We start from the raw sequence: 25,385 nt of genomic DNA, 5'->3' as shown, positions 1-25,385 counted from the left end.
AATTTTACTGTTCTTTTTTTTTTAATTCGTCTTTATCATTTTTTACCTATCCACAAATAATATTTTAAAATAATTATGATTAATAATATTTAATTTCCATTATTTTAAATTGCAAAGTCATTAAATCTTAAGGTGTAATGAATGTGTGTAGTGTTTTAATCATTATATGTAGGTTAATAAATGTAACATATAGCTTTTGTAATTAAAATTTTCATCAATGTATTTTCTCCAAATTTAAACATTTTATTTATGTACACATATATACACATTATACAAGAAATAATTTAGGAAGCACACATTTATTATCATGCGCATTACTCGAAGAATTAATTCTCTCTATCTCGTAATTTCCTCGCTAATGAAGGTTATATCCGTTCTAATAAACGAATAATTTTAACCATTCAAATATCGTGGCATTTTATATAAATGAATTCTGCACAATTAATGCATCTATTTATTTTAGTCGTGTCCATCTTATGAACGTATATATCCATCTTTAAATATCTTTTGAAATAATTTATAATCAAACAAATTATATATTTAATTTCCAGACTAACTTTCTTGTACTTCAAATAAATCGCGAATAAAAATAATAAACTTGGAACTTTGCGGAAGTTTCATGTTAAAACTCCCTTTTAGAACTCGATGTTTACTAAATAAACCCACAGTATTAATTTGTCATATGACGGGGAATAGCGACAGATATCATCTAGTTTCTGAATTTCACGGAGAAATTCTCTTGTATTTCCGGATATTACATGTATCTCTGGAAATATTATGGGCTTACGTATGTGTATTATAAATTTTATCTCGTATAAATTTTTTTTTAAACATTTGATCGTTGATTTTATATTGGATATGAAAGTAAAGACGTCTACATAAGAAGAATAGTTTTTAAATTGAATATACTGAATCATTCTTCTAAACTCATAAACTCAATTGTCCGATTGATTTGAAATTCTTACTTTATTTAAATTAATGATTTCAATGATGCTATTGTTTTTATTATAATAGGGAAATATTTTATTAAATCAATTCTATCTTTATAAATAATAAGTAATTCTTTTTGTTCCCTTTATTGCTTGTTATTCAAGTAATTTATTATCTCCATTATTTTGTCTTGACAATTCAGTTTTAATGGGCGAATATTATTTTATTTCCCTCATTAAAAATTTGTTCATTCTTATTATTGAAATATTAAAATTATCATCATCATTTATAAATAATGATATAAATATAATATAATGATTATAAATAATACAAATAATGATAATTTTATGTTTTCATAAATTAATTATATTTCTCACAATATAATTAATTTTTTCAATTGAATTTTCATCATTTGTTCTTATTGTTGAAAAAATTATTTTCAAATGAAAAAAAATAATTAAAAATAATTATTTTATATAAAGAAATCAAAATTCGAAAGGAGGCATTTATCACGATATTCCCAATGTAAAAAAAATAAAAAGAGAGATGTTCATTTGTACAATACAATGCTTTGACTCTCAATAGGACAATTGACGTTTAATAAATTCCGAGGTAAACAAACTTTTGATTAGACCTTTTAATGGGCCTCTAAAGCCGTTCTCGATGTTTTCTTCTTTTCGATTACTCCTGTCTATATATTTCCAGAACAAAGAAGTCGCTGAATCAGGCAGTCACATGCAACAGAATGAGCGAAATTTAAAAATTCCAGAAGATCATTTCATGAATTCGTGCATCAACTTTTGATTATCACTACTTAAACTTCATTTCTCGTGGCAAGTCTCATAGGAAAAAAACCTAGTTTTTTCTTCCATCGTGAAGTCAATAGTTAGTTATATTCTAGAAAATCGTTCATAAATTTCTTCATAAACTGCTCCAAATCGATTGATGTTATATTTTTCATTGTTCAATAGCATAATTTTTAATTTCCTTTTATTTTAATCACAATTAATCGATTATATTGTAATTTAATTATTGAAATTTTTCGAAAATTACAAAATATAAATGCATTGTCTTTTTTTCTTTTGTACTCTATTAGTTATTTTAAATATTCAAGCTTAATTTTTTTGCTTTCAGACTTTTAACAAATTTTACTTTAATAATTTCGAAAAATTAGATTTCAAAAATGGAATATTTATCAATTATATTATTTTATTATTATATTATTTACATTAGCAATTCTCATTTTTAGTTATCATTAATCAGTAGTAAAAAATAAGTAGGAGTTAGTACGTGTAATTTATATATTATTATGTTTAAATATCATATATTAATATTTAAAAAGTATATTTTCCATGTGAAAATTTAAAAAGAAGAAAAAAAAAAGAAAACCAAGAATGTTAGTTAATGTTGGATTGTTAATAACCTAGTTTATACACAAAGGTTTAAAATAAATAAAAATGTGTTATATTCTTTCAAGCTTAAAGCAAAGAAAAAAAAAATGGATGCGTTCATTCCCATCAGTCTATATAGTATCGGCTTATAGTCTCGTGTAGTATTTTTGCTTAGAACGGTATCCTTTGATTTCCCTCATTGACCTAATTGACTGCGATCCCAGAGGTTTCACTTTATGATTGGCCGATTGTCGGTTGAAAATATCATACAAATATTTTTATTTCTCATCTTTTTTTTTTCATACAAACTCCATTTAAAAATTTCCTTTTTGTTCATTAACACTATACAAATATATCTCAAGTGAGAACTTATATACGATTCTTTAATTTCACTCGTTTCTCAGAATTTTTTAGAAAGAGCAGGTCTGCAAAAAATAATAAGTAATTGGTGAGCATAGGAATTTTTTATGAGAGTAATGAGAATATAAACGTGTAATTTATACTTTTTTTTAAAATTTTTTTTTTCTTCATAATAAAATAATAGCATAGTTTAACAATTTTTACGAAGTAAGATATTCTTATCTGTAAAATACATAAAATTGCGACAACAATATTAAATTATACTTTCAAATTACGTGTTATTTGAGATAAAAATATTGTGAAAATTACTTGTTCAGAATAACAAATTTCAAGGTACGTAAAGCAATTTTATCTTCGATAACAAAATTGTTCACATTGTAGAGAAATTATGGTATGCGAAAGTTAATTCAAAAGGTAATGTTTGCCATTAATCGATCGTCATTAGGTAACAACGAAGTGTCGATAATTTCTTGTAAAAAGTGGGACACGGTCGAACAAACCTTCGTATTGCTTTTTTATGCGGTTAAAGATTGTCGAATTATCGAGTTTTTGCCAACAAAAATTAGAAAATGTCATTTTGTATAATCCATTTAGTATCAGATGACGGGAAAACGAGAAAAAAATTCTTCGAGGTTTATATCTCCGAACATTGATGAAACTATATATTTTCATTCCATGTCGTTGGATATATATTTGTTATCTACTTATATGATATGATATATCGTTAGGATTTGAAATTATTTTATTCATGGAATGAGAAGAATACAAGTCTAGAATTTCAATGTATATAATGCATAGTTTCGTTTCGAATACATTAGAATATAAAGATTGTTCCTGTTGATGGTATCACGAGATATGTTGAAGTCAGGTTCTGCTCAGTTATCGTCTCTTTAGTTCTTGACACGAATCTTCGAGTATCTAGGTATGAGCTTTTTCACGATGGTGCGAATACTTGTTGCTCAACACTCTATAATCCATTTTAATGAGATGGATTTTGATTTTCTGTAAATGGAAAATTTCGATTCATTCGATTTATTTTGCTTGATCATTTATGATCTCGATTTAAGTAAAATACACGTGAAATAAATGCAATGAAAAATTTCATAAATCTTTGTATATCATATACTTTTCATCCTTTACATGAAAGCTTTAAAATTCAATCAGTTTGGTGTTATTCAAATTTTATTATCCATTTGGTTATGATGTGAAAATGTATTCTTGTCTCTTGAATATTTTAGAAATATTGGTTATCGTAAAATTAGATATTTTGATTAGCTTTTTTTTTTTTTTTTTACAGAATTTCGTGAATTTAAAAATTATTTTCGAAAACTGTATTCTATCTTTTCTTTTATTATTTATAATGTTAATTTTTTATGATGAAATTTTTTATGATTAAAATCATCATTAAAAGTTTCATCTTTTATCTAAAGTTAAATAATAATTATAAAAGAGCAATAAAAATTAACTTATCACGTTTCCTTTGTTCATTACGTTCATTCTTATTAATTATCGTTTGTGATTGAAAAATTTTCTGAGAAAATATAACTATATTATAATTTATCACGAGAAGTAATATGATACTTGTTATGTCGGTTATAGGATCTGTCTGGATAATATACCTCACTGATCGTCTTAACAATTTATTATTTATCGCTTCTCTAGAGACGCGTTCCAGAGCACTATGAATTATTAGCTATTGATATGCATATATTGTGTACGTTTATACTGTATCTTCATCTCGGGTAAATATATACGCTACACAGAATTTCTTGACTAAAACAGACTGCCTAAATATATATGAGGAATAAAATAATAAATAAATTAATTTTTTCTCTTATAAAGAAGAAAAATAAATGAAAAGATTCTTTTTATCAATATAAATTAACTAATTAATTTTTTTAAATAAAAATTTTTTCTAAAAATATAAATATTAAAAATCTATAAACATTTTTTAAAACATAAAACAAAAACCAATTTATAAATTTTGATTTTATAAAATTTACAATCATACTGATAAATTATCGATACTGAAATGTTTTTCGTACTGTTCACAAATTTTAGAATATCTACTGGTTTCGTTAGCTTTTCACAATCGTTCTAGAATAAAACTTATTAAAATTTGAAAAACTGACAATTTATTCTTTATCGAATTTCATTTTTGATGAATTAGAAAGAAGACAAAAACTCAGAGAAACTTACTGTATATCTGATTCGGTATAATTATAATTCATAGGATGAAACAAAAACAAATATAATAAAAATAATTTCCTTAAAATTCAACGGTTCATACAAGGCAATGATTAAAAAGATTTTATTATTTTTTAATAGTTTTTTGTATATTACATTTTCTACAATTGTCTTGACATGAATGAGAGCATATATCTTCTTCAATTTAATGCATGAAAATCAGTCTAATTTATATACTTATAATCTAGATTATTCTTGTCACTTTACGCAATATTTTTATATTATAGTAGTGGAATGTGGTCTGGCATTATCGTAAAATAATACCGCTTTTCTCGGTTTTCCGGGTCGTTTGTTTCTTACGGCTGTTCATAAACATTTTAACATTTCATAATAAGTACACATATAAATTCAATTGAGTAATTAACGTCTGTTTTCAAATTTTTTGCTCCATTTAGATGATCATAAATATACAGATTATTCTTTTTTTATTGTAAATTATATTCTATCTATGATTTTTATCTATAAAAGTTAGATAACAGAATACTTTGGTGTATTTTTGTTATTTTTGCTTGGATATTCAATATTAGTATCATGATATACGATTCATTGATGGAAATAAGTTCAAATATATAATCTTTTCGTAGTAAATCTTTTCTGTACATATATTATGTACATGTACCTTTCAGAATGGAACTCTGTATATTTTTTAGCTGTAAAAGTACGAAGGATGTTTCATATTGCAATTTCTGCAATTAAAAAAAAGTATAATTTTTAATAGAAATCATAGGGATATAAATTATTGAAAAATAAAATCAAAATTATTTAAGAATAATAAATTATTGTAGATAAATAATTTATTAATAATTATAATAATTTTTATTCTCTTCTAGAATAAAATTTATTTATAAAAATTTAATAATAATTTATGTATAAAAAAAACGCAAACGAGAAAAATTTTTAAAATTAAAGAAAAATAATAATACACAATTTTAATCATATGTGTATTTGTAATTAAATTAAATCATACTTATACTAAATTTACACGTTCCAATGTGTCTCAAAGGATTAACTTCAACTGCAAGAGAGGAAACTGTCTATATACAACAATCTTAAAATTAATAATTAATTAAAAAATCCAGAAATCTGAATAAAAATATATTTCGTAACTCGTATTTATAATTTATCGCGCGCTTAAATACTTTTTCCACCACAAAACTGGAAGAAATATTTACTGTACTTTTTTTTCATACAAAAAAAAAAAAACTTCTGTTATTACGTATGTGTAAACGGCACGCGACACGTTAAATTTAATCAAAATCGGTGACCCAGATATTTCTCTCGCAAATGCACATATTTCGGACGAATCGATTACGTAACTCGATTACTTATCGTATTTGTAGAGATGGCGTGCTCGAGACAGATCGAATCGCAATAACGCGTGGGTGGCTCGATCGACGGGCAGAGATCGTTTGGTGCATTATGGTTTTCGCGAATTCGATGAATGCGCGCGTGGTTAACATACGGCAAATTAGCCAAACCGATATCGGCATGAATACACCTTAGTTGGCCGTGGTCAATGCTGATCCAGTCATTGCGTTTATGCTCGCATAATGGGAACGAGGGATGGACCGTAGATGATGAAGTTCCATGATTATGTTTGCGGATCGTAGCTTTAACTTCTTTGGGTGATATGGCTGAACAGTGGAACATTCATGATTGTTCATTGATGCCGTGAATGAACTATTAGGGAAGTTGAAGGGATTCAAAAAGAGATATCTCTCCACCAATAAGATTTTGTTAATAGAGTCTGCGATGAAGCAGTGGTTCTCAATCGATTGTAAATTGATAAGAGGATTATGAAGTATTTTTTTCAGGGAATATATTTGATTATTTTTAGTTAAAGTTAAATGTATTTGTTGCTTTAGAGTAATGGTTTTCAATTTATCAATTTGTCAAAAGTGTTGCAAGAGAATGTTTTTAGAGATATTTGTTAATTTTTAGTTGGAATAAAATATAATTATTGTTCGAAGCAATAGTTGTCAATCTATATGGATTGTAAATCAGAATTTTTCATTCGATTTATTGTTGTTTTAGTTAAAACAATTACATTTTTGTATTTTAGAAGAATATACTCAATAATATTTTTGCTAATTAAATAGAAATTAGTCATTCTATAGAGATTAAGGATTATTTTAATTTTCCTTATCTTATGTAGAGAAAAGTTATTTGAATATTACAAAAAGAGGTCACAATTTAAGAAAAAATTGCGAAATATTTATTTAGAGATATAACGAGATCATAAAATTTATTTAGTATAAAATGTAAAAATTCTGATTGTTAAATGCCAACAATTCTAAGAATGTTATCACAGTATCAATCGTGTAATCAATTATTTGTTACTATGTTATAGTATCTTTGAAGAACTTTTAACTTTATATAGTTTGTTCAATTGAACGCTAAATTGTAACACTTACTGCAACATAATTCAAGTTCATTGTCTAAGTGCAAAGAGATTTAAAATCTAGGATATAAATTCTACAAATTCTTAGTTAGTAAGTTAAGAAAGATCTATAAAGTTCAAAAATTTACCGAGTTCGAAGTTGTTTGAATATGGTAGTGATATACACACGTTATATTCATCCATGAAAATAGTTCTCGAGAATGTAGGTGGCGCGTTAGAGTTCCTAGAATATAAAATGAACTATTTTCTAGAACTATACTCTTTACAAAGTGTCATTATCAGAACATTTTTGCACGATAACTCACTAGTTAATAATTGAGTTAACAAGTTGTAAATTACAGGTTATAGGCTCGAGAAAAAGTTCAATTGAGAATCTCTTTGAGTTTTATGAAAATTAAAGCATTAAATTTTTTTGTCGATGAAAACATATTTCCCACTAGTCTTTTACAACATCTATCAACGTAACATTGTTTCAGCATCTATTATTATTGATAATTTATTAAATTCAAATTTTCTTTAACTTTTCTGCAATAAATTGTTTAAGCTGTAAAATACATTAAAATCGAAGAAGAATTGTTTTCTACAATCAAGCCTGAAACAATGAAAAACGAATCCAAAACAGGAATTTTCGGTGAAATATTCCTGTAACTGTCGGTTTACACGTGTTTTAACCCGTTATATTTTATTTCAGGGGACCATTCAGCGTCGTAAGGAAATGCATCCACAGGCAGACAGGGCAGACGTTCGCGGTAAAAATCGTGGACGTGGCAAAGTTCACATCCAGCCCCGGTCTAAGCACGAACGGTAAGTCCTCGAGGGAATTGGGAATCTCGCGCATACGCCTCTCTGTTCCGCCATTAATTTCCGCCACGGCTGTTCGAAACAAACGTATTCTCTCTCTGCTCGATTTCATGTTTACGTATTCTCTTTTACGGCACCACCATACGGAGCCCATGAATCTGCACAATCCATTGTGCGACTCGAATGAAATTGCATTCGTCTCTCCTAAATGTGGATTTTAATGTGGAACACGTGCGGCCGATTTCAGAAATGAATCGTAAATCCTACTGCGATCGTTACTGCCAAGTTTCCGGTTTCTGTTCAATGAGAGAATAAGATTTCATTACTTACGTGAGGGTATCGATGGCGTAAAATGCACGAATGTTTTATATATATATATATAATTAATTTATTTTGCTAAATTTGAGCTTTTGTGGGAAACGAATAGTTTTCGATTTGTATTTTTATAAAAATTATATTTATATTTACTTGGTAAATTAGTAAACATAAATTAAAAAATTAAAGATAAAAAAGAGATATGACATTTGTGTAATAAGCCCATCGATATTATATATAAAATTTAGAAAAGTTACGTGAATACGAATAACGTTATTCGTTATTTGAACGTTGTTTAATTGGAATGCTAATTATTCAAAGAATAGAATAAATCACAAGATAAATCGATCATTTAAATTATATTTGTAGTTTCAATTAATATGAAATATCGAAATTTACTGGAATTAAGATTATTAGAATTTATTTATGTAAATTATGTTAATGAAAGCAAAGATACAAAAAGTAAATAATTTCGCGATTTAAATAATAAATACGTAAAAGAAGATTAAGCAGATTTTTTTCATATCATTATATAATCATGAAACGATTCATTCTTGTCAGAAAATTGTTTGATTTTCAATCTTCGTATATCTTCGATATATCTACAAATTTGTTATCAAAACAAGTTTATGTCTCTATTAGATAATCTTTTACGTTCCATACGTATCGAAATATTGACAATATTATCGATCGTATAATTAGGATTCTTCACAATATTTAAAGTTTATTCTTTCGACATTAATATTATTAACCATGAAAGTTAAATATAAGGCACTCAAAGTGGTGGGTTTCCCTTTATATAGCTATTTCGAAGTATATTTTCTTATATTTTTAGAGAGTAATAAGATGAAGTGAAATATTTAGTTAAAGTTTTTAAAAAAAAATTTAATATCTGTTTATAAAAAAATATAATTGTCAGAGTTCTACGTAGGCGTGGCACTTCTTACGGTGTATATTTGTTACGTGTCTAATAATAAAAATTATCTTTTTTACATACGTTCATCTAAGAGGTACATAGATCTAATAATAGATAAAAAGGAGATGCATCGCTTTAAAGGTTAATAATATTATAAAAATGCGTCATAGTTAGAACATGATTTCAAGAGACCGCTTGAACGTCATAGTTCTGATAAAAATCAATTTAATAAGATCCGGTTTCTAACGTGATTACTGTCCAATATTTTTCCAATATTTTTTTATCATCTTTATATTTCAATTACGAGAAGCCATAAAAGTATTTCGTGTAATCATTTTTTTAATTGTAAAATAATTTCATAATTTCATTAGTGCTTTATATTTATATAATTTCATATAGTTGTACAAATTTCGTTAATTCTTTAAAAATCTTAAAATCTTAGAAATACTATATCATTCAAATAGTTAATCATTAATTCGTTTAATTTTAATTTTGTTAAATTATTATATTTTTTCTTCGAGATATTTAATTAATAATTAATAAACTATGAAATATCATTAGTTCAAATATTTTATTATAATTTTTTATCATAATTTATATAGAAAAAAATCTATTTTTAAAAATACGATTGTTGCAGATTTGAAACGAGAGGCCACGATATGCCATATGTTAAAACATCCCCATATAGTAGAGTTATTAGAAACATACAGCTCGGAGGGTATGCTCTATATGGTGTTCGAATAGTAAGTATTATCATATTTTAATTTATTTTAATTCATTCTTTCTTCTTCCTTTGAAGAACAAAACTTTGTGTTCAATTCACAGAGTTCTGTTCGATTTTAATAATTCATCAATAAAAATGAGAATAGATTTCCATTACAAATTGATCTTAAATTTTTAAAGAAATTTTGTACAACGTTTTAGAGTGTTTCAAACCTTTTAAGTATCGGGAGGAAAAATAAAATGAAATTAAGAAAGACGTCTTGATCTTGAATTTAATAGAATTTGTTTATAATTTTTTAAAAGATCTTCTTTTGAATATGTTCTTTGATATATCAAGTACGTCAGTTTCATTCAATTTTTTCAACGAATTTTACGATACACAATTTTTTTAAATAGAAAATATTAAATCGATGTATATAGAATATTATTTTTTTAAATGAAAAGCACGATAAAAAGATTCGAGTTCATTTTTATATATCGATTTTATATTTTTGACATAATAAAAGGAAATGGTTTAATATTTTAAGGTTAAAAAGCTAAAAAATATGACTTGATAAAATTAATATTTGTGAAAATTTTCAAGTAAAACTTTATTTTAAACCGTAAAAAAAGAGAAAAAGAGAGACAGAGAGAGAGAGAGAGAGAGATTGTGCATTTAATATAATATTAAAATGCATTAAAATGTAATAATACAGCGTTAATATTTACAAAATTAATATTACTAAAATATTCGAAATGTGGGATTCATACATAATTTTGTTTTATTTCATAATATAAAAGTTTAAATTTTATTTTACGTAACGCAACACGTTCCTGACATATACGAGTATAACCGATACACCCACCGCTTAGCAGTTTGCTTATTTTAGCTACGGATTCAAGCTACAATAACTTATGTACTGAAATATATAATATACCTTATAAAAGATATTATATCACACTCATCTTCACTCCCTTTTATCATAAAATTATTTAATCGTGTCTTACTGGACTGATAAATTGAAGTCAAAATTATATATTAAAGAATCTTTTCTCTTTTTTTATCGGTTCTTTTTTTTTTTTTATTGAAATTAATTCGCGATTAAATAATATGCAATTATTAAAGATACAATGTTCATTCATGTTTCATAATATATGAATTTCTAGAATCGTTGCATTATGATTGTTATAATTTGCATTTATGTAATATCATGGTTTATGCAGTTGGTTACAGTTCTGTCAGCTGCCGCGACAGACCATTATTAATTAATTAATAATATAATCTCTCCAAATTTATCAATATTTTCAATTGCAATTTAGTTATTATTATATATTTCGATAAGTTATTTCATTATTTTATTTGAAATTGGATTCTTTATATAATTAAAGATAAATAAAGAAATTGATAAATTTGTCATATTTATGTAATATTTAACGTAATAATATATTGATGTTAAAATGGAATATATAAAACGAAGTGTTCTAAAATTGAATAGTAAAACCATTGCTATGAAATGGTTGTATCAACGGATTAAATCGTTTGCAGTTAATTTTAAATACTTATACTTTGTTTCGCGTGGAGTACCGTGTTTGATTCGTATGTCTTTTCATTTATTATTTTTCCAAATGAAAAATTTGTTTCAATTTTTCATTCAAAAAAATAATTTATGAAATCACAATCGAATGAATTAGACAAATCATCTTAAATAACAAAATCATAATCCAGCATTAGATAGTGTGGACAATAATAATTTAAATTTGAAATTTGATAATGACAAAGATATTAAATTTAGTAATAGATAATGGACGATGATTCAAAGATTATCATTAACGAATTATAAATATCTAAATAAATAAAAAAATTTAAAATTACACGAAAGAATATCGTGACAAATAAAACTCAAATACTTATTCACTTCACTGGAAATAATCCTATATGATCGTTCTATCGTCACTGCGAAAAGAAACAAGCTTCTGTCAGCAGTTGTTCTAATTGGATGTCTAGTATCTGCGAAGCAGTGTCACACGTTGTATGAATTAGTCACGCGTTCTAATAGACATATATCAAGAAGCACGCAAAGTTCTTAAATGGTAAATTCACGTGTTACAGTCTTTTATTGTCTTCACTATTTATCCTATATGTACATATATTCAGCATATTTAAACGTTGTCTCTTCAGATTTTAAAATAGGATAATATTATCTAATTAATTGCATTTTATTATCAATATTTACAATAAAAATATTAGAATAATTAGAATAATTTTAATATATATGAGTTTCAAAAAACTTGAAAAAAATATAATAATAATTGAAGATATAATAAGTTTAGTATTTAGGGATTCTAGCCATTTCTATTTCATTCGTATAATTAAATTTATAAATTGTTTTAAATAGAAATACAGGAGCTACATTTATGAATATTTTGAATTTTATAAATGTTGTTAGCGATTATTTTATAAAATTATTAAATTTTATTACTGTGATTAATTTTCTTATTTGAAATGAAAAATTCTGATTCCAAAATTTCGTTATACAAATTTTACTTTAATTAAATGAACATCTTTGTGTCATACAGAATTTTTACAATTACAGTACCCTATCTCGTTCTAACTATATTTCTTTCGTAAAAATTGTACATCATTACGAATCGACCTAATTAGCTCGAATGAATCCACAATAATTAGGACACACGGTACAATGTAGCAAGAAACCTCGTTACGATTGTTAACATAATCAATTCAGACAACACAGCCGATTTATTGATCATCAATGTGGTTTGTTAATTTAAATCATGTTTATTTCACGCATAATCAATACTTGTATATTTTGTCTTCGCTTTCGAAAGTGAATACGCAATACACGGAAACTAATAATTCCAATTATAGGTGTTTATGCCATAGATATCATAATTATAGAACAGTTTATAACCTTCATGTAAAATAGTAGAATATATGTAGATATTTACATATTTTGCAACTATTCAAAATTTGCAAAAGATTATTATTGCTCATAATTATTGATAGAATTGTAAATTTTCAATTTACATTTGTTGGTATCTTAATGTGATATTCTTACGTAATCTTATTCAGAATATTTAAAGTCATTAATTCTAATTTTTTAATTATGACAATACGTGGCGACAATACCATACGTGGTGCATATACTTCAATTTCATGAGAGAAAAATTATATTATATTTTCACGTATTAATGATTTTACATGTGGCAGATGTTTTATTTTATTTTTTTTTATTTTATCTTTCGAAATAAAAATAAATAAAATAAAAGAACACGTGATGCTATCTATGCACATATACATATATGCATTTAGTTCAGAGATCATTTTTCATTATGCAAGTCCTTCGAAATACGTGCACACGTTGGAGGTGTAGCAAAATACCAGAGCTTTTTTCTACCGATGCGCCCATAAATTGTTGTATACCTTGTAAATTATGCATTAATGTCGTGTTTCTGTTTCAGTATGGATGGCTCTGATTTATGCTTCGAGGTCGTCCGGAGAGCAACTGCTGGATTCGTGTACAGTGAAGCGGTGGCCAGGTAAGAAGATCTTTGCATTGTTCACGCACAAGTATTTCAAGCATTAAAGATGTCTCTTTTGTTGCGGATGTATCTTTGAACAGAGTCGAGATAAAGAGAACGTTGTCTTTTATAGTCTTAGCAAAGGATAAATATTTACCGTAGACTTCATCTGAATTGCAATAGCTTTTTATCGTGTGTATCAATGATGGAATGATATAATTTTACGTAAATAATTTCCATAGAATTTTATGTAATATCGTTCAGAGAACAATTACATTTGTTCTTAATTAATTTTACCATCTCTTTTATGTTTCTTTCTTGACCTAGTCAAGTTTCATTTCCCTGATATCTCTTGTTACTTTTCTCCTTTTGAGAGTAATACGAGAAATTATTGTTAAGGCACGTTTCTAGAAATACTTCTTATGTTAAAGATTATTCTTTTTTAAAAATCAAATTAGATTTTTATAAAACGAAAACATGGTTTTATTGGTATAGATCTGAGAACTATAGAAATCTCGTGTTTCATTTTTCTTGATTTTAGAAAAATTTATTTTACTAAAAATTATAAGTTTTATAAATATTAATTATTTAAGAAATATTAAATTTAGAAAAGAAGAATAGTCGTATTTTCTTGAGACAAAAAAATAGTGTAAAAATTACAATAATAATAAATGAATTTATCTCAATATTTTAGGATTTTGATTTAAATTACACGAATAGATTTATAATATTTCTTATTTATCGATACGAATGTCGATATTTGATCACGTAGTACGATTATGCTTTCGTAAGCAAGTGATGTTTACTCATGGAAGTTTTGGTTATCTGTTTGCTGAATCTACCTGCATTTAGTGGAGCTAGATTAACCAGGAGTATGATGGACAGTGTAGGCACATGTCACGTCCAAAACTGTCTCTGAAATGCATTTGCTCTCTTCATAGTCGTTTGCAAGCTCGTATCATACTCGTAGCTATCACTTTGACTGTCTGTGACAAAAACTTTACGAAGCGAATCAATTATCCTATGTTTTAAATTCTTGAAATCAATGTAATTTTAATTTAACTAAAAAACATATTGACATAATTTTAAATTTTAAGTTTAAAATTTGAATGAAAATTTATAAATTACAATATAAATTATAATTAGTTATCAATTTCTATTATTCATTACATTTTTAATTAACATTGATCAAAAATATTTCAAGAGTATATTTTTTTTATTTTATAAATATTTAGTCTTATATTTATAGTATATTTTAGTATGCATATAAAAATAAATGCATAAAATTGTAATGTAAAACTTAATCTAAAAATAAGATCAAAGAAAATAGAATAAATAGATCAAGGATTTCTTTCTTATTAAAATTTTCAATCAATTATCTTGTTTTTAATGTTTATTGATTTATATTTATAAAATCAATAAATCATTTTACATATATTATTAGTTTCAAATTGAAAGAATATATTTAAAATTTTTTTATTTCTATATTATTTCTATATTATTTCTATATTAATTGTTGATTGCTTTTTTCCCGTGTCTTTAATATTAAATTCAATTTATAATCGTACAAGTTCAGGAAATTGTTAGGGAAAAGATTTTTTAATATTTTTCCTTACGTATAAAATTCCCTTTCATAAAGGTTTGCGTGGACATAATACTTGCGAAAAGGTAATTTCAAGTTAGGTACAGGTACTTAGCAAATATTTGAAATTAATTTTCGTAAAAAGCTACGCCAGGAAAAAAATTTTAATCCGTTATTTTCCATTCAACTTTTCTATTATGATATTATAAATGTAATAGCATATCGTACGATCATATCCATTCATAAATTAATTTAGCAATTCTGAATAGATCGTGAAATCAAGGATTTAAAAATTTATTTTGTTGTAGCATGATATTCAAAATTTCTGTAATATAAATATTTATCCAATATTCCTTTAAGTTATTCCTATACTCCTTAGTCAATGATATATAATTCACAGAGTGCTTAGATACGATATTTACATATTGTAATAGAAAAATCGTCGAAATAATATTTCATATCACAGCTTTCATCGAATAGTATTTTTCGAGTGAAAATGTATAAAAAAATTTCACTACAGCACAAAACATAAATGTCTAATAAAGGGGGCGGTTTACACGAGTTATAAATGCAACCTTTCCGCGATAGAAGTTAGAAGTTGCAGATATATTAGACACGCGAGATGCATTAAACCTAGTTATAAAGTTATTATTTGACACCATTGAGAATTCACTTTACTTGAAAACAATCGTAGAAGTTAACCTTCATTTTGATATCAATAAATTATTTGTGACGTTTATATGATATTCTGAAAGCAACAGGAGTAATCACATTTAACGTTAAAAAATTTGTATGTACTTCATAAATTATAATATTTGATATTTATAATATTAATTTAAATCTTTTCGCGAAAAAGATGTATATATTACAAATTTTTATGGGTCAATAATTTAAATTAGTTGAAGGTTTATATATATTAACGAAAACAATGTTTTACAAGTGAACTCAATTTATCAATATAATTAAAAGGTCGTTTCCTAACGGTATTATATTCCTATAAAATACATTATATTTATATATTGTTTATTCAGATATTTCATATATTTCTGGAATATTTTCGGATAAACGAAACTTTAAACACATTTCATCCTCCTGTTAATCGATACTTAAATTCGTCATATATATATTCATATATATTCTATTGCATAAAGTGTATATTGCACGAAAGTGTAGTTATTTATAACGTTTCTCGTTTTATTTCAATTCTACGTCTTCTCCAACGTTCAATTCGATTTTACATCGCATCGAACGCTCGATATTCGATAACTCGATTGAAATGTTTACGTGTTAATCAACCCGACAGTGTCTTCCAAATGTACATGAAAGGGGATGAATAGTTGTATTAACGAATTGTATCCGCTTACCGTTTCACCCTTAACAGAAAGTCGATTGAACCGACGTTATCTAGACGGTTTAACGAATATGCAATAAATACACGAGAACGAAGCGCTTTAACCATCGTTTTTTATATCTCGGTCAACCTTCAATAACCGGTGTCTCTCATTCCTTTAACATTTTCCTTAATCGGCTGACCTATACGGTTAAGAAGTATAGACATTTTTACGCCATTTTAACCCCGAGTTAATTTTACTTTCACCGTTTCAATCCGCATTCGTTTTTTGTTTCCACGAAACAATTATAAATTAACAATTTTCGTTTCGAAAATTGGTATTAGATTGGTGAAATATCGTTTTTTAAATAAAAAAAAAAAAAAACTTTTTTCGAAACATTATCGCTCGTTTATATTAGATACATAGGACATAATTCTAAATATGAAATTTTTGCGAAAATATAATACGTATTAAATACAGAAAAATTGATTTCTATATGCATTTTTTATAAATGAAATATTCTTTTTATGCGATTAATAATTATATAAGAAGATAAAATTTAATTTTAAGACACTAGTTTACCAATTTCAAACTCTGGAATTTTATATCCATCAATTTAATGGAATAAACAATCAACAAATTTGAAGTAAGGATAATTCCAATTTAATCCGAATTTAAATGAACTGATAATAGCGTATCTGTTCGTGTTTCTTGATATATATTATGAAAATGTGTTTTCCACAATTGTTAATCTTCGATTCATTGAGTATAATATTATCAATCAAAAGTTTATAATTATATATTTGTATTAATATTAATTTTCTTATTACTTTTTCTGTCGATTCATGCTACAGATATTAATAAATAATTTTTAATTTTTATGTTTCTTCGAAACCATAGTTTTCTAAATTCTTAACAATATGAATATGATTCAAAAAATGATAAATATTTTTTTTAATTCCATTTTTTAAAATTTTCTAAAATTTATATTTTTTCCTAACTTTATAATAAAAATTTGTTATGTAATCAGTAATGCAGAATTTTAGTTAGATTTTTTTTTAGGCATTCGTAAACGATGAAATTATTTTTTCATTTTTTCTCTTTCTCTCTTGAATTTTTTCTCGATATGCCAGCCACAGTACATCTATATATATATATAGGCATTCCTATTTTAATATAAAACGAGTTCTATTCTTCTCATTGTTCGTATTCATAATTACCTATAAAAATTAAAAATTAAATTATTTTCTGAATAATTGTCAGTTTTATTGTCGTAAAATAAAAATTTGAAAATAACAATTTACAGAATATTTCATAAAATTTTAACTTTAGACGTACATATAAATACATACAAAACTATCTGACCTGGTTTCAAAGTTATCGTATTTCACTTTTATATTTTGTTCACTTATCTTGATATAAAATAATGTCTACTTTACAAACATTCGATATGTATTTACAACTTTTATCCAGGGATCATACAGAGAATAATTCATAGCCTATTAAGGAAATATATGACAGCAATTAATACTAGGAGTTAGAATACGAGAATGAAATGTTTGGGTATTAATTTTAATACATAAATTAATTAGGACAAATTTCATAGCGACGATTATTCTAATACATTATGACAATAAATTCGTATATTCGAAATTATTAAATAGAAATCACGAATTATCTTCTTACATACAATTTATAATATTGTATACATATACATATCAAAAATTTCAATATTCTTTTCTCCACTGTATTAAACGTCCTCCTCTATATAAACCTGTGACCAAGCTCAACCGACACATCGCTTCAGTATCATGCCAGGTCGCGATGGGGCAGAAAAATTTTCATCCATCTATTCTGAATAGACAACGCGTGGCCATACACGTATATTTTTTGCCTCATCTCCCGCAGGATACCGATATAACAAGAGCTTTCGTTTTTCCAGCCATTACATGCGACAGATCCTGGAGGCGTTGCGCTACTGCCATGAGAACGACATAATTCATCGTGATCTAAAGCCCCAGTGCGCCCTCTTAGCCGGCAAGGAAAATTCCGCACCGGTAAAGCTACGCGGTTTCAGCGTCGCCGTGCAACTCCAGTCGTCCCAGGCAAACGGCGTCGGTATGTTTTAACACTTTCTTTTCTCCTTATCTCTCTCTCTCTCTCTCTCCACGTTTATATATCTGCGTGCATACACGTTCCAAGGGAACGTACTCTTTCCTGCGTACATCTCGAGGGAATCGACCGCTACGGCGTTAGCTCTCTTCGCCAAATATTCGCGCTCCTTCTCACTCGTCCTTTCTACATTTCACGTATATACCACCTTGCAATCGGTAGTTATATATATTGATCGAGCTATAAATTGAATCGATTTTTCTTTTTTTTATATTTTTTTTTATAGGTAGAATTGTCGTAATTTGAAAAATTGTGATTGTAGCGAACGAGCAGTTGGAGGGGATTGAAGGGCTGTTTTATTATGTAGTATCTATACATATAAGGGCGAATCTTAGGTTAAAGTATATATTGCTGAGTACTTTCGTCATTAGTGAAGCGTTTATTTCTTATCGTTGGTGATTTCGAAGCAGTTTCAAAATAATTCGATAATTTATCATGGTTTCTTTTTAAATCATATCATATGATAAAATTGAATGGATATAAGATAGTAAGAGTGTAATTAATCATGTTATGTAGTTCATTCTGTTTATAAATACATCGATTCGATGTTTATCAAAATATAAAGTAATATTTTTGAATATTAGGGATTTGATAAAGATGAAGATTGAATAGTGTTAAGGGGATGGAAGAGGACAGATCAATTTTGTATAAGATGAAATGCATTGAAGATAGGAAGTTAATTTACTGGGAAGTATTATTCTAATATTTATATTTCTAAAATAAAATTGATATATAAAATACTATTATGCAATATTGATTTATTTATATAGGATTTAATAGATCGATTAATAAATATTTAAAATATTGGCGGAGTTAATGAAACTATAGTACCCATTTTACAATAATAATATTTACGAAATTAAATTATATCACATCAAAATATAAATCCATTTAATGTTTAAGAGATTCATTATTTTCCACACATTTAGAAAAACATACAATCTTACTACAATCGATTAACCGAAACGATCAAATATCAAAAAGCAATCAACATCAAACTTAAGTCACGCGATTAAAATTTCACAAATCGGTTGATCGAGTTAATTCGAAATCGAATGTTGCTTGCTCAACAATTAATTTCAAATGAATGATGTTCTCTTTGTCGAGAACCGCCACAAAGGATCTAGTTATCAAACCAGTTATGTATGTAAATAGTATGCCACGATAGTGAAAAGGTTAGTTGCTATAGGCGTTCGCGACGTGTGAATGATAATAAATTACCAATTCCTCTGTGTACAAAGTAAGCAAACTCGGTTATCTAGAGAAGTGTGGCAAAGGTGAAAGGGCACTTTAACGTTTCTTATGTTCCTTGTTAGTTCTAGAAGAGAGCTAACATCGTTCGGATCTAACATGGCCGCCGCCAACTTGACTTTAACACGATACTTATTAATTTTACTACTGGAACTCGCGTTAATATCGTGACACACGTACGCTTCTATTATTTGCAAACATTGGAGAGGCAGCATTCGATATAATTTGCAAATTATTATCGTAATTTTTTTTAAATACACACATTTTTTAATCTTGTAGCAAAAAAAGATGTTAGTAACGATTAATTTCAATTCGATTTTAGTAGAATTTGTTAGTTATATAATTTTAGCACGTTATTATTAGTGGGTAATTATCATATTTTGCGATAATAAATTTCTGTTTCTAAGTTTCATTATAGTATTGATATCGGATTAGATTTCGAAGGAAAATTGATGTTCCATTTTGTTATCATTTTTATTTTCGATTTATTCTCAAAACTATTATCGAACAGGTTACTTTTTTAATCAAAAATCCAAATTTTCCTGGAAAAGCTTTTACTTTGCTTTAAAAATATAAAGTATACGGTAATTAAAAACGAATTCGAATGAGAGTTTAGAAACATATAAAGTTTCTTAATAGAGAACTTTTACTCGTATCCGATAAATGGCCGAGTTTCAGCGTTTTTCAGTCAGTGAAAATATATTCCAACGGAAGATGTTTCCTAAAGAAAAATCATTTCGCAAAAAGTAAAAGAGAGGGAGAGAAAAAAAAAACAAGAAAAAAAAAAGAAGTCGAATTTTAAGTAGTCAAATGCTTTTAAATAGAACGTTAATTAAATATTTTTCGTGAATTACTCGTGTATCCTTGCCTTCGAATTCGCTCATCTTCTCATCTTTGTAGTATTAAGTGAGATTTACACGGAATATTACGAATGTTGTTAATTTTTTTTTTCACGAATAACCAGCAGAAAAGAACAGTGTTTGAATATGTGTTGGTTGGGATCCATTATTTACGAGAACGATCTTAACGAATGTCGTTGAGCTACGCGACCTCCTTTTCACTAGACAGTGTTATAGAAGCTGCCTTAAAAGATTCAGAGGCAAGGAGATGAGCTTACCCTCAGAGTTAGGACATTATTGCTGCCAGCAGAGTGACATATTTGTAGACAAAGCTGATTAACGTCTTTGCAAATGAAAAGAGCCACTTAATTACACGAAAAGACGATTATTGGAGGATGAATCGACAAGAAAGCTTCCTTGTTATAGCTTTAGTATCATAAAGAGTTCGATTAGAAGATGAATTGGATCGAATGCTGCCTTTTCAGAATGTATACAAAGATAGTATACATGTATATACTACTGTTCAAAAATATCTGAATGCTGTATTCATTTTTGACAAGATATATTTTAATTTTTTGAAGTTATATAAATGTACAACAATTTACAATGATTTTTTTTATATAAATTAATTATCAGATTCTTTTAAAATTTATCGATATTTATTTGTCTATCCTTATTTTAAAAAATATTTGCATATCTTTGTTTTCTGATAAAGTATTTAGAGATTTTGCATTTTATTTTCTTATTACCTAATTTTCGTACTACATATCAAGTGTTACTGATAATAATACCAAATATGATCTATTTACATTTAATTAATCTATATAAATAATAATAAATGCAATATAAATGTACAAATAGCTATTCTAATAAATAATTTCATATTAATTTCAAACATAGTAAATATTGCTTTGAATCGTTAATTTATTCTCAATTATATTTTGGTAAAATTCAAATAGATACTTATTACAAATATACAAATCTACATCTATCAATGTGCAAATATTTATGAACAGTAGTATATATCATGTACCTTTATTTTTTCTTTTCTATATACACCGAAACAAAACGTGTTAACAAACGTTCGTTAAGAATAATTTTTCAAAGACACTTGGTGTTTTTGTATCGTGTCTCTGTCTCTCTTTCTCTCTGCTGAATGCACTATTCTTCATTATTGGCTGGCTTGGTCGATGATTGGCAGTCGTATTCGAAATTTCTCGATGTTCAATGTGCAGAATGCAACGGCTTTTATCGGTTATTTTTCCGTCCAAAAAATTCTCCTCGTTACTTTTTTAACGATTATCTTCGTTGGTGTCCATTTTAATTATGATCATTTTCCTTTTGTTGCTTCGATATAGCATGATACTACGGTAAGTAGAGTTTATATTTGATCAAGACTTCTAAAGTACGATATTGGGATTTATATACCTAATTTGATTTACACGATTGCAATTTCTCGTTACTTTTTACTTGCGAACCTCGATTATTCCCTGTAAATACATTTTTATGCGTGAAAAGCTAACACAAAATACGTGATAATTAATCACGTTGTACTATTTTTTTTTATTTCATTACTTTATTTTTTTTTTTTTTTTAATTTTTCTCATTTTTTGACTCTCAATATTATCTCGAAGGAATTTGATTTCAAAATAATCTTTTTGAAATTTTTTTTACAAATCAATTCATCCAACTTATCTCCTTTTTTTTCGTATGTACATTCACGTTTTTTGAAAAGGGGGATACGAATGTTTTGACAGTAAATATTTTGAAATGTGTAAAAATGATATTATTGAAATAATATTTTTCGTGTTTAATGAATTTCGTTTGTTTGACCTGAATTTTATAATTCAATTATGTGAATGTATGGATCAAAAAGATGATCTGTTATAAAGTTACGCATGAAAAATATTGTATTATAAATATAATATGTAGGGAATTGATAATTCCATTTTATTTTTCAAGTGAAATTTGTAGAAATAAATTTGTAGTTTTGTTATTATTATTTTAATGACAAGATTTGATGAATATTTATTATAAATTTTTTTCGAGCTTTTTTTATATTTTTTTTTTATTAAAATCAAAATGTCTTTTCTTTCTTTAATAATTATTCTTTGCGTATTCTTTAAATAGATAATTTAAATTAATTAATAAGTAAAAAGTATATATATTGATTTAATCAATTTCGAGAAGAAGAAAAAAAAAAGAAACGCTCTTGATCCATAATTAATGATTCATCTATTCAAGGATAAATATACATTTCTCACTTTACCATATTTTATGATAATAACTTTAATTTTATTCCAAAACTTCACTATATTTTCGCTCTATATATTCTCCTCTTCGTCGTGTTTTATTTTCTTTTCCGAGATAAACGTGTTTACGAGTGGTGGCCAACAAAAATTCATTTTATATGTTGAAATAAAAACCATTATAAACCACGAACGCGGTAAAGAGAAGACATTTTTACGTTTCGATGGTATTTTAGAAAAGTTAACAGAGTATCGTAATCTACGGTTTTATTAAACGAAAATAAAAATATTTTTACCTAATTATTTTTGATTGAAAAAAAATGCAATTAGAGGGATATTCCCTTTCTTTTTAAATACGTATTCTTATTAATAGCAAGAAAGTAAAGTCTAATCAGTCTTCCGTAGACAGTTCTATTTCTGAGGGAAGGAAGTAGCGACTAATGAAGAAAAATACACCTTGATGAGACCGAGTCTTGGATTATACGCTTACGAACTTACAACCACTATCCAGTTATTATCTTTCTCAAAAGATGTGTGCAAGATCTTAAGGGTGTATTTACATAGTGCACGAAACTCGATTCTTGTTATTAAATATTATCGTCATAAATATGATGAGTATCTATATAAGTAGTGAAACACAGCTAAAACATCTATTAATAATCCTTTCTGTTTCTGAGTTTCTGACTACGGTGTTTTGTTTCAAATGAAGTTGTCCGTGTGTATTTTTTTATCAGAAAATTAGATCTAGATCTCTATGTGACATACATACATTTCTTTGAGTATGATATATGGTACATCACACATGTTGGTATATTATTACGATGGTATGGTATATTATTAATGATATTATCAATTAATAAATTGTTGAAAGTATATCCTGCGGATATAAACAGAAATCATATCTCTTTGAAATCGAGCCAAAAGTGTGAAATAATCAGATAAATGGAATTATTAATTTTGAAAAGAATTAATGGAGATATTAAAAATTTGTTTTATCGAAAATAAATTTTTCTTCTTGTGAATTTTTTTTATAGAAACTTCAAATATTTATGTAATTAATTTTCTTTTGAACTCTTATTATTGTCAGGAGATTAGGCTTTGATAAAATATTCGTCAATTGCAAATATATATTTTTAAATACTTTTTTATGAAAAAATAAGTCAATTATGTGTTATATATTAAATCATTACGAATATAAATGTGAGTTAATATTTACACGTGAAATCGAACAGATTTTTCCATTGATTATTGGCAATTAGAATGAATTCTGAGAATGTTGAAAAAATTAGCGTTAATTTATTATATCAACACTTTTGATTATTGCAAGATTTGAAAATACATGTATTTACCGAAAGCCATAAAAAATAAACGATCTGGAAAATCTTTGAAAAGTGATTTTATTCCGGAACAATGCTCGATCACATTTTGTGATTGTGATATAGGAGTTACTGCTTGAAATTCAGACGGAATAATAGGAAAATCTGCCTTATCATCAAGACCTTTCGCTATGTGAGTTTCATGTTTGGTCAAATGGAAAAGAAGGGTTGAAAATTTCATTTTAATGTGGATGATAAAGGGAACAATCTCAAAATTGTAATTCCAATTAATCTCAGGCATTAAAATTTCTTAAATTAACAATACGTAAATGAATTATTATTTATACAATGTTTCACAGTAAATAATCAATAGTCATTGGCTATTTCAAAAAATAGTTAGAGTTGATAAAGAGATAGAGTTAAAAAGAAAGAAGATTTTTTTCGAATTTTTTTAAAATTTATTTAAGAATTACATTTCAATGTATTTATATTTTATCTTATTTTATTTACTTATTATTATATTGCTATACTTATCAGTACATTGATTTCGAGTAATTTATCACAATTCCTAGTTATAATGTTAGATTTCGATTCTTAATAACAATGTAATCAGATAAAAGCTACATAAAAAGATAAGAATTTTTAAAAAAAGTGAACATGTACAGATTTCAGATTGCGTGATTGATGTCAGATAGCGAAAATGTCAAAGATTTTAATATTCTCGTACTTATTTTCCAAGCTTTTGAAGTTTTTTTCAGCTTCCAGAACTTTTCTTTATTTTCTTTGGAAAAACGTTCGTTTCGAAGTATTGAAGCTAGCTTCATCAGGATTTCATCAGACACGCCAATGTCAATTTACACATTTGAACACTATGCGAAAAAGACGGAACTTTGGTTTTCAGATAAAACCCTGAGGCAGCCTGTGAACGTGTCAAAGGTTTCAATATTCATGTAGATTAAGGTCTTTTTACGCGTCGATAAATAAACAGCCTTAATCCACTGGCAATTCAGCCCCACCTCGATTCGACGAAGTCAATTCTGTG

At 26.5% G+C, this 25,385-nt stretch overlaps 1 protein-coding gene across 10 annotated transcripts in view; it reads left to right on the top strand.

Annotated features, from left to right (window-relative positions):
* Positions 1 to 25,385, top strand: part of CASK (peripheral plasma membrane protein CASK) — a 235,986-nt gene that overhangs the window by 14,574 nt on the left and 196,027 nt on the right. For all 10 annotated transcript variants that reach the window (XM_086902908.1, XM_086902727.1, XM_086902771.1 and 7 more), the window contains exons 2-5: positions 8,021 to 8,133; positions 9,999 to 10,104; positions 13,544 to 13,621; positions 18,459 to 18,634. In XM_086902908.1, coding sequence (XP_086759034.1) covers positions 8,021 to 8,133; positions 9,999 to 10,104; positions 13,544 to 13,621; positions 18,459 to 18,634 — 473 coding nt within the window. The remainder of the gene's footprint in view (positions 1 to 8,020; positions 8,134 to 9,998; positions 10,105 to 13,543; positions 13,622 to 18,458; positions 18,635 to 25,385) is intronic.

This window comes from Apis florea, unplaced genomic scaffold, assembly GCF_048593485.1.
Source record: "Apis florea isolate Af1SG1 unplaced genomic scaffold, ASM4859348v1 contig_1603_pilon, whole genome shotgun sequence".
In the NCBI taxonomy this organism is placed as follows: Eukaryota; Metazoa; Arthropoda; class Insecta; order Hymenoptera; family Apidae; genus Apis; species Apis florea.
This window is presented reverse-complemented; position numbering and strand designations above follow the sequence as displayed.